General features: G+C 44.0%; 1 protein-coding gene across 1 annotated transcript; it reads left to right on the top strand.

The window, feature by feature from the left end:
• Positions 1-3,972: 3,972 nt before the first annotated feature.
• Positions 3,973-4,824, top strand: LOC115956728. Its single transcript, XM_031075030.1, has one exon. The coding sequence runs from the start codon at positions 3,973-3,975 to the stop codon at positions 4,822-4,824; it is 852 nt and encodes a 283-aa protein (XP_030930890.1).
• The last annotated feature ends 7,091 nt before the right edge of the window (positions 4,825-11,915 follow it).

Below are 11,915 nucleotides of genomic sequence, written 5' to 3'. Positions count from 1 at the left end.
AAAAAAGAGAGAGAGAGAGAGACAGAGAGAGAGAGAGAGAAGAGAGAAATGATGTGACTAGAAGGAGGAGAGTGCAATATTGTGGGTGAGTTAACTTAAACACCAACCGCTTCACTACGCCAAGCTTTGTTGGCAATAATGAAAGCTAAAAATATTTATTCCAAATGTTGATAGTAGCTACAGTTTCTTTTCTAAGATTTGTAGCTATTAAAAAAATTGGATATGGCTGCACAATACACTTCACTTTATTGTCAGTATTGAAAGCTAAAATTATTTATTCTTAGATTAATTAAATATTTCAAAAAAAATGTAAAATTTGTTTAAAGGATAATCATGACAAAAAATAGATATGTTCAAAGTTTAAAGATGTACTTAAACTTTAAACATCTCCATTGAAATATTAGAAAGTACCAGTTGGAATCAGAATCTGGTTGTTATTTGTGCGGTAGGGGCGAAGAAGTACTTCGGTTCATTGTGTTTTCATTAGGAAGGTAGCAATTTAGACCCACTATGTTGAGCCATTCAATAAATCTTCATGTGGTTTTAAAAACTCATTTCAGAGTCAGCAGGATCCCAATTGAATCCAACTCATGCTCTTTTGCTACTTCTTTCAGAAGCTTTAGTAGTTTTTGATGAGGTGCGAACCGATAGAAAAGGTATTTTTTTTTTTTTTTTAAAGTAAAAGGGTTGGTTACGGGAAAGAGGCAAATACAAGAATAAATAATCAAAATTCTAACTTTTAGACTTTGAATTTTTTTTTAACAGTGAAAATCATGAGGTGGGTGGGTAGTGATGGTATATCGGAGCTAACCTTAAGTGAATAAAGTAATACTTTTTTTATTCAGCAAAAAAAAAAAAAAGTAATACTTTTTGAATACAAGTAGGCAACATGAAATTGAGGCTAATTTTAGATGAATAATCATTAACTATTCCTTTAAAAAAAAAGTAAATAAAATATAAAAGTTAGGGTGAGAAGTAAAGATGCATGGGACATTCTCAAAACCTAAAAAAAATTATATAAGTGTTGCGATGCATTTTGCATTATGAAGCTCTTAAATAGTAAGGTCCCTAAAGCTCTTTAGGGTGCGTCTAGGAAGCGCGTTTTGCGCTTCCCACATTTGCATCTACATTTCTTTCCCTTTTTTTTGTTTTTTGTTTTTTTAAGACCAGTGCCTGGTGAATTATTCATGGGACATGAACAGTGCACCAAGGCATATGAACAGTAAAAAAATAGTGAACAGTAAATTTTTATTTATTTATTTTTATTTTCAGTTTTTAATTTTTAGCAAAATAAGTTGTATCCAAACAGACTCTTAGTAGAAAAAACATCCTACTGACAAACTTCTAGTATAACTTTTGAATTTGTTAGGGTGCTGCTAAATAGATTTTTGATGCCAATTTTAAAAAGTTTAATTTTTTAAGCTTTTATGTTTTACTCTAAAGCTCTTTTAATACTTATATATTAAACTAATTCTACAAGTTGAACAGGAAAACCTATTTTATACTTATCTCGTTTTTCTCTTTTCTTTTTTCTTTAAAAAAAAATCTTTATCTTGTTGAATTATTTCATACATTAAAATTAGGGGCGACAAATTTTACCAAAAACCTATTAACATACCTATGGCCCAACTAATTTAAGTAAATTTTTACCTACTCAATTAAACGTTTGGGTTAAATTCGTATATCCACTAGGTAATCTAGTAACCCACTGTAAAGTGGTGGGCCTTGCTTGTAGTGTTGGGCTACTTCCTACTACACTAGGCCCAAGTTTTCTAGATAAAAGAGTTGGGACCGGTCCAACTACAACTCAATTTGGTCTGGCTTGTGCGCAAACTATGCCTTGTTTGCCAGAAACATGCTTGCAACAGGCAGAGCTGTTTCAGACAAGTTGTGGCAAATGGACATGGTAATAATGACAAAATAAAATATCCTAGCTACTTAATGGAAAATGACCAAATGATCCCTGTGGGGACCGGCCCAAAATAACAAGCTGGCTGGGCCCTAGGCCCGTCCGAGGACGCAACTCGTCCGAGGAGTCAGCGTGGCCCAAGTAATCCTTATTCAGGCCCACTGGGGCAAAGAGAACATGTTCGAGAAGTAATTTCTCCTCGGATACTACAAAATCCGGAGCAAAGGTACATCCAAGCCACTATAGTCCATCTTCCGAATACGTAAAAAGGAAGGAAACTCGAAATATCTCAGCAAAGGCTGCCACCACCACATTAAATGCATTACAACTACTCTCATGGCCGCATTAATGAGGAGAAGACCCCTGAACAATGCTACCTTGGCTACCGCAACTCACAAAGAACTGAGAGGGGTGTCTGATGGGACAGGTGCTCAAGTGGGGGTTTGGATGATCAGCAAGTGTAAAGCCCAGATGATTGGAAAGGGCCTATATAATATGTAAAAGTCCCCCAAGAGAAGGGACGGAAAAAAAGAAGAGAGAATACTGTAGAGAAGTCTTACTACATTGATCTGTATCTATTAATCAAGTTTTTAGCTCTGTCATGACCGGGTGACCTTTCAACACAATAGCATTTGTTCTTGTTCATGTGTTCCTGTTCGTGTGTTCCCATAACCCATGCAACAACCCATTAAATTTACTTAAACCGAGTTCTTTAGCCCATACTCTACAAGAATTCATTGTGTTGGGCTTTTTAGACCAAGGCTTGTGACAGCAAGAGCTTGGTTACTAAATTGTGCCCCTACAATTGGCGCCGTCTGTGGGAAGAACTTAAGTGTTAGTAAGTACGATAGTTAGGCATGGCAGAATTAGGTCCACACCAGGAGAATCCCCACCAAGCTGACCTTCAACTGACGGAACCTGTTGGCTCTCAACGGCAAAATAATCCTCATAACCCGGGAACAAATCCAGGCAATGAAAGAAATCATGAGGGAAGCGTACATACTACCCAGACCAGCCAAAGCCGTATCCAAATAGGTAGTCGTGTATCCCGAAGGTGAAACGATCATTAGGCCATGCAGCGAGAAATAGAAGACCTGAAAAGAAAGCTGCGCCATGCACGGCAAAAGCAATCTCCCTCCAGCTCGGATGCGTCCTCCAATGAGGAGGAGGAGGACGTCAGCTACAGACGGAGGTCAAGAACTCCCTCGAGTGAAAATTTTTCTTACGAGAAGGAGTTGCGCCCTGCACGGAGGTATGAGAGCCCGTCTAGCAAGGGATTGGGTAATGATGCCATGAACAAGGCATTGGATCAAATCTCCAGATCACCCTTCGCGCACAGGATCGAAAGGGCTAAATTACCCCGACGTTTCAATCAACCAACGTTTGCCATCTACAACGGTCGAGCAGACCCGGTGGAGCATGTGAGCCAGTTTAACCAAAGAATGACCATCTACTCCCAAAATGAGGCTCTGATGTGCAAAATTTTTCCATCCAGCTTGGGCCCAATGGCGATGAGATGGTTCAACAGCCTAAAGACAAATTCCATAGGCTTCTATAAGCAACTCACTCAGGCTTTTTGTTCTCGCTTTATTACAAATAGTAGAGTCCCTCGACCCCTAAGTTCGTTATTGTCCTTGTCCATGCGCAAGGGAGAGACCCTAAAGGCGTATTCGGATAGGTATTGGGAGATGTATAACGAGTTGGATGAGAACCACGATGATGTCGCCATCAGCACATTCAAAAGCGGTCTCCCCACCGAGCATGGCTTAAGGAAATCTCTCACTGGTAAACCCGTTGCCAACGTTCATCAGTTGATGGATAGGATTAACAAGTACAAAAGGGTGAAAGAAGATCAGCTACAAGGAAAAAGAAAGGAGAAGATCATTCCCCCCAAAGGGAATGATTTCAGGTCAGAACGATATAACCATAACCAGCCGAGGAGAGATTTTTCGAGACAGGCTGGACAAAGCAACATGCAAACGGTTAATGCCGTGTTCAGAGAGCCAGTATAGCAAGTTCTGGAGAAAGTCAAGAATGAACCCTTCTTCAGATGGCCAGGAAAAATGGCTGGGGACCCTACGAAGCGCAACCAGAACCTGTATTGTCACTATCATCAGGACCATGGGCATACCACTGAGGATTGCCGGAATTTATGGAATCACCTAGATCAGTTGGTTCGAGAAGAAAAGTTACGTCACCTTTTACACCCCTCAAGCGGTCATCTGGGCCAGGCAATGCAAGAGTCTCGAAAAGATGTATCATTAAGACCTCCCACGGGGACGATACACGTCATCCTCGCTGCTCCAGGAAGAACCGGCTCATTTCCTTCCAGGGTGCTGTCCGTGGCTCGGCTCTCTGCCGAGGACAGGGAAAGAGAATTTAAAATGTCTAAAAAGGGAAGCTTTTTGATATTTGGATTCTCGGACGAAGATAAGAAGGGAACTATCCAACCTCACGACGATGCCTTAGTGGTTACGCTGAGAATCGGAGGTTTCGATGTGAGGAGGGTATTGGTAGACCCGGGTAGTGCAGTAGAGGTAATGTACCCTGATCTATACAAGGGGCTGAACTTAAGGCCAGAGGATTTGACGGCTTATGACTCCCCCCTTATCAGTTTCGAAGGGAAAACTGTGGTACCAAAAGGGCAGATCAGATTACCCATACAAACCGGATCAGAGGTAGTGGAAGTGGACTTTATCGTGATCGATGCCTACTCGCCCTACACAGCGATAGTAGCCAGGCCATGGATCCATGCCCTGGAGGCCGTATCTTCTACACTTCATCAAAAGGTAAAATACCCATCCGAAGGCCGAGTGGAAGAGATTCGTGGAGATCAGGCCATGGCTAGGCAATGTATGGTGGCCACCATCTCACGTCAGCCCCATGTTGAGTCCTCGGCTTCTGAAAACTTATAGCAATTAACCACCTCAGCAGGGCAAATTAGTGGGCTAGCCGAGGAGATAAGGTGTGAAATTTTGGAAAAGTTTTCCGTTGAAAACGATCCAGAGAGATTTTTTTAGGTCGGCTCAGAGTTACCTCCTCAAGAAAAAGAGGAACTGGTCGGATTTCTGAGGAAAAACGTTGACGTATTTGCATGGGACGCTTACGATGCCCCGGGAGTTTACCCTAGTCTCATTTGTCACTACTTGAATGTTAACCCATCTTTCATTCCAAAGAAGCAATCACCCGACGTCCCTCGAAAGAACATGCCAGTGCCGTCAGAGACGAAGTGACGAAGCTGAAAAGGGTAGAGGCTATCAAAGAAGTCTTTTACCCCGAATGGCTGGCAAATACGGTGGTGGTAAGAAAGAAAACGGGGAAGTAGCGAGTTTGCGTGGACTTCACAAACTTTAACAAGGCATGCCTGAAAGACCCATTCCCGTTACCTCAAATTGATCGATTGGTAGATGCGACTGTAGGCCACCCTCAAATGAGCTTCCTGAACGCCTTCCAGGGCTATCATCAGATACCACTGGCACTAGATGATTAGGAGAAAACGGTGTTCATGACACCCGTCGGAAACTACCACTATAAGGTGATGCCTTTCGGACTTAAGAATGCAGGGTCAACCTACCAAAGGATGATGACCAGAATGTTCGAACCTCAGCTAGGCAAGGTTATTGAAATCTACATAGACGATATGGTGGTAAAAAGTAAGGTGGTGTCCGAGCACGTGAAAGACCTGGAGATCATCTTTGGCATCTTAAGGGAGCATAAGTTGCAACTCAATGCTTCCAAGTGTTCATTTGGGGTCGGATTTGGGAAATTCCTAAGCTATATGGTAACTCACAGAGGAATAGAGGTAAGCCCAGATCAAATCAAAGCGATTAATAGCCTACAGGCTCCTCGGAATCCTAAAGAAGTGCAGAAACTCATTGGCATGATCGCAGCGTTGAACCGGTTCATCTCACGATCTGCAAACCGATGCCGACCTTTCTACCTCTTAATAAATAAGTGGAAAGGGTTTGAGTGGTCGGAGGACTGTGTCCTGGCCTTCCAGCAACTCAAAAAATACTTGTCGCGACCACCCATCATGTCTAGCCCTAAGGCGGACGAGGTACTGTTCGCATACATAGCGGAAGCCCCTCATGCTGTAAGCCTGGTACTGATACAGGATGATAATGGAATACAGCGACCAGTGTATTACGTAAGTAAATCATTACATGAGGCTGAAGTACGCTACTTACCATTGGAGAAAGCAATTCTAGCAGTGGTGCATGCCACGCAAAAACTCCCCCATTACTTTCAGGCACACACAGTCATTGTTCTAACCCAGCTTCCCCTTCAATCGGTGCTCCGAAGCGCCAATTACACAGGAAGGATCGCCATGTGGAGTGCACTTTTGGGGGCCTTTGATATTAAATACATGCCTAGGTCCTCTGTCAAGGGTCAAGTCCTCGTGGACCTAGTCGTAGAATTCGCTGAACCTTCTGTAGAAACAATAACAGAGAAGGAAGACATGGATGGAAAATCGGTTGGCACAATCTCAGCACGGGAAATCTCGCGTTGGAAAGTCTACGTGGACAGCGCGGCCAACCAAAAAGGATCTGGAATTGGGCTAGTTCTAATATCGCCTGAAAGTATTGCCATTGAAAAATTGCTAAGACTCGGGTTCTCGGCTACGAACAACGAGGCTGAGTACGAAGTTTTACTTCAAGGAATGATGATGGTTCAAAAATTGGGCGGAAAGGCAATGGAAGCATTCTCGGACTCCAAATTGGTCGTTGGCCAAGTAATGGGTAAGTTAGAAGCTAAAGATGCTAGAATGCAAGAGTATCTCGGTCGAGTCAAACGCCTGCAGTTAGACTTTGAATCCTTCAATCTGACGAATATTTCCAGAAGTAGGAACACACATGCAGATTCGTTGGCCACTCTTGCCACGTCCTCTGCGCATGATCTGCCGCGAATGATCCTTGTTGAGGATCTATGCCAGACAAGTTCAATTAGAAGAGACACAGCTCAGGTCCATCAGGTTAGAAAGAGTCCCAACTGGATGGATCCTATAATGAACTTCCTCAAAGACGATACATTACCAGAAGGAAAACTAGAGGCCGAGAAGATACGGAGGAATGCTCCTCGGTTTTGGTTGTCAGAAGACCACAAGCTATACCGGCGTTCCTATTCTGGGCCGTACCTATTATGTATACACCCAGAGGAATCCGAGTCCTTGCTTGAAGAGCTACATGAGGGGATTTGTGGAAGTCACACAGGAGGAAGATCGCTGGCGCACAGGGCACTCACCCAGGGATACTAGTGGCCAAACATGCAAAGAGAGGCCCAAGAATATGCAAAGAAGTATGATCAATGCCAGAGATTCGCCCCAAATATCCACCAACCGGGAGGAGTCCTTAACCCCCTCTCCAGCCCTTGGCCGTTTGCTCAATGGGGTCTTGATATTGTCGGTCCTTTCCCTAAAGCAGCAGGGAATAAGCGATACATAATAGTCGGCACCAATTATTTTACCAAATGGGTAGAGGCTGAACCTTTGGCCAACATCAGGGACGTGGATGCCAAGAAATTCATTTGGAAAAATATTATTACGCGCTTCGAAACTCCTCACACCCTCATCTCGGACAACGGTTTTCAATTTGATAGTAAGAACTTTAGGGAATACTGCTGCGAGTTTGGAATCACAAACCGATATTCCACTCCTGCCTACCCCCAAGGAAATGGGCAAGCCGAGGTCGCGAACAAAGTCATAGTGAGCGGGCTGAAAAAGAGGTTGGATGATGCAAAGGGGAGATGGGTGGAAGAGCTCCCACATGTTTTATGGACCTATCGAATGACGCCGCGACGGTAAACGGGCGAAACTCCCTTTTCAATGACTTATGGGGCCGAAGCCGTACTCCCAATCGAGAACAGCTTCCCCACATTGAAGTCTAGCACTTTTACCCAAAAAAAAAATGACGAGTTACTGGGGAAAAGTCTAGACTTAGCTGAGGAAAAAAGGGAAAAAGCGATGATCCATATGGCCTGTTATCACCAGAAACTAAAGCAGGGGTATGATGCTAATGTAAAGCTGCGACCTTTGAGTCCAGGCAACCTCATGATGAGGAAGATTATCGACAGCGCTAAGAACCCTTCCTGGGGCAAGCTGGGACCCAACTGGAAAGGATCATATCGCATCACATCTGTGGCCGGAATAGGTGCTTATTACCTAGAAAACTTAGATGAAAAAACTGTACCTCACCCGTGGAATGTAAATAATCTAAGAAGATATTATTATTAATGAAAACAGCTCTGCCTATGTTTTGTTTCATGATCATCGCATACCCATTGGTCCATTTTCATCTATCCAAGTTTTAAACAGAACCTAAGTCCTGCATGGATCCTCGGACCACAGACTTTGGAGAAATTAATAACTTATGGCATCTATACAAGTTTTAAACAAAACCTAAGTTCTGCATGGCTTTTCGGACCACAGACTTAGGGGAAATTAATAACTTGAGGCATCTATCCAAGTTTTAAACAGAGCCTAAGTCCTACATGGCTCCTCGGACCACAGACTTAGAGGAAATTAATAACTTGAGGCATCTATCCAAGTTTTAAACAAAACCTAAGTCCTGCATGGATCCTCGGACCACAGACTTGGGGGAAATTAATAACTTGTGGCATCTATCAAAGTTTTAAACAAAACCTAAGTCTTGCATGACTCTTCGGACCACGGGCTTGGGGGAAATTAATAACTTATGACATCTATCCAAGTTTTAAACAGAACCTAAGTCTTGCATGCTCCTCGGACCACAGACTTAGGGGAAATTAATAACTTGAGGCATCTATTGAAGTTTTAAACAGAACCTAAGTCCTGCATGACTCCTCGGACCACGAATTTAGGGGAAATTAATAACTTGAGGCATCTATCCAAGTTTTAAACAGGACCTAAGTCCTGCATGGCTCCTCGGACCACAGACTTAGGGGAAATTAATAACTTAGGCATCTATCAAAGTTTTAAACAGAACCTAAGTCCTGCATGGCTCCTCGGACCACAGACTTAGGGGAAATTAACAACTTAGGACTCCTGTGCGATTTTAAGGTACGTTCGTAGTTTAGTATAATTGCATCTATTGTTCTAAGTTCGCCGCACGACACTGCCTTTTCTCATTTGTTTATATTTGTTTATATTGCTGCAAACATCAACTAAAGGAACAGTAGCATTAATTTTGAACCAAGTAATGAAATTATATCATCATCGGTCATAAATACAAAAAGAGAAATGGGAGAAAGAACATTCTATATTAATAAACTGAGAATAATACAAAGGGAAGTCTTTACAAAAGAGCGAAAGGTAAGACAACTCCCGTTTTAAAGAAAATACAATAATTAAAAAAAAAAAAAAATCCCTAGAAGCTAAGTCTCAGCAGGAGGATTCTCTTTCTACTCTGGCTGAGGAGGAGGAACCTCATTGGCTTGGGAATCTGCCCCAAGACCCTTAGAGACGGACTCCTTGGCAGGATCCTTGGCCTTATCAAGCAAAGGGATGGCATTAGGAATAACCATGGCCTGCTCAGAAGCTTCAGGGGCGCCGTCAGGGATCTCTCGGATCTTAGAAGGGAAGAAGACCTTCTCAAGCAACCTCAAGGCCGAGTCTGCAGGAACTCCTGCAGCATCAAGGGCATGAGCCCATGAGATGCTGCAGTAATCCCTGCATACCTCTGGAAGCTCCTCAGAGAGCCTGGCTTCAGTCTCCTCCGCTCCAAGTTGATAAGAAGCCTTCTTTTCAGCCTCGGCTACTTCCCGAACTAGCTGAGCCTCTTCTTTAGCCAGCCGGACCTCCTCCACAGCTTTCTGTAACGCGACCTTGAGATCCAACACTGTTTGCCTTTCAGTGGCAAGGTTGGTCTCGGTCACGTACAATTTTTGGCGTTGGTCCTCGGCTTGGGTTTCAGCGTTCTTCAGCCCAGCCAGAGCGCTCTTGCGGCCTTTCTCCGCCTCTTTGAACTTCTTCGAAAATTCAAAATTCTCCTGCTTGAGGGACCCTACAGATTTCTCCACCTCAGCACAAGACTGAGCCTCAGCTTCAGCCAAATTGCGGTTGTTGCGGTAGTACTCCTCGGCCACAAACACTTGTTGAGTAATCTGCCCACAAAACAACAAAACAATATCTTAGAATGTGACAAGGTCTAATGATTTTATCAAAGGTTAGAAGAGTCACTTTACCATTGCAAGGTCCCTCTTGAGGGATAGAAAGAGCTCAGGCTGAGAGAATCGCCTGTAGGCCTCCATGTCCCGAGGAAGGAGTAATGGCTACTCTAGGGCCTCAGCTATATATCCTGCTCGACCCCTATTGTATTCTCAAACCGAGGCAGTATAAGGAATGACGACCCTGTCTACCTCGAGCTTCGGGCTCCAAGTGCGCGGATTAACACGCACTTCGGCCCGGTTCTCTTCCTCCCGGCTTTCTACGGAGGGAGCCCTTTTATTCTTCTGCTACCGGGTGGTTTTTTGCTGCTTGCCCTAGCGGAGCCCCACCTCACCTTCCTCAAGGGTTTCAACCGGCCTTTTCTTCTTCAAGTCCGAGTTAACCTTTAGGCCAAGATCAGAAGGGAGCTGAGAAGCAACGGGAGGAAGAACAGGGGTCTGCGACTGAGATAGTGCCTTTGATGATTGACCCTTGCCTTGGGAGGCCATCAACTCTTGTAGGCTTTTTCTTTTATTGGAAGCCATATTATCTACCTCGTCGTCTGAGGAGTCTTCCGAGCAGGCTATAACAATTGGCACGCTGACCACTAAATTTTGGTCCTGCTCTCCCTCGGGATCTGAAAGCTCAATCAGAGGAGTTTTGGGAATATCTTCTTCAAAGTAGAACTCGTCTATCTCCTCCTCTAGAGAAAGACGAGATGATTCAGCTTCTTCTTCAGCTTGTGCGGCAACCTCGAGATTATTTGGTGGAGGCAATTGCGCAATTGGTGAAGGATTTTGAACGCGAGGCAAAATGACAGGCCTGAGATCATTTCGGGCTAAAAACTTGGGCTTGGACACATCGATCCTAGCTAACCTCGGACTACCAGCTCTTATAGCGTGGCCAATGTCTTGGAAGGAACGAGATAGGGGTTGGTAGCCCAAAACCAGATGAGCCACACGTAGTTGCCCGTCCTCGTTAACGTAGATTTCTAACCTCAAAAGATAGTTCAAGGCCGGAACGTTTACGTGGCTCAGCCAAGGAGCAACTTGAGCTTTATCTGCAAAATAGCCGAGAAGGAGATTATGGTTAAGTTATAAAATTTTTTGATTCTTAAGCAAAAAAAATGGAATGAATCTAAAGAGCTAAGCCCCCTCCCTAAAGGATTGGCCCTAGAGGCACCGCACCTGGATTTCCTGCCCGAGTTGGACAATGAAAACCATCGCTCCACTCTCCTGAGGCAATGAGGAAATCATCCTTCATAGTCTTATTGGATATGGGGAGGCAAGAGATTAGCCTAACGATCTCGGACCGAGATTTAAGATAATACACCCCCTTCTCGAGGTAGTGGCACTCGTACAGATGAACCACATCGTGCCAAGTAAGGCCTAGACCCATCCGCTCATTCAGGACATCTATGCTGCCTAATATTCTAAACATGTTTGGAGCGCACTGATGCGGTGTCAACCTATGGTGGAACAAGTAGTCCCGGGTAATCCTACGCATGGGAAGTGTCATTCCTCCTTCTATAAAAGCAATCATGGGAATGACGACTTGACCCACATCTCTATCTGTTAATACTCCTTCTGGGGGACAGTACTGCAGAACCACACCCGGTGGGATATGATATTTTGCCCTAAAAGCCTCCATGGCAGCTGGAGTATCTACTAGATCCTTGAATCTACCCATCTAAGTTAAACTGGAGGGACGGAGAGAAAGCCGAAGCGAAAATTGAAAGCCGAGGAGAAATATGGAGCAACAAAGCGAGTGGAACTTACAGGTGTCCCTGCGACAATCTCTGAAACACTTAGAAATCTCTTCAGGGAAGGACGCCTCACAAAAATAGTTACAGAAATCTGAAGGTCGGGAGTATTCGTGGATGTCTGG

Source organism: Quercus lobata, chromosome 8, assembly GCF_001633185.2.
Source record: "Quercus lobata isolate SW786 chromosome 8, ValleyOak3.0 Primary Assembly, whole genome shotgun sequence".
NCBI lineage: Eukaryota > Viridiplantae > Streptophyta > Magnoliopsida > Fagales > Fagaceae > Quercus > Quercus lobata.
Note: the sequence above shows the minus strand (reverse complement) of the source record. Positions and strands in the feature narration are given on the sequence as shown.

What these genes read in the sequence shown, in the direction of transcription:
- LOC115956728 (XM_031075030.1), top strand. Translation starts at nt 3,973, where the DNA reads ATGGCTGGGGACCCTACGAAGCGCAACCAGAACCTGTATTGTCACTAT.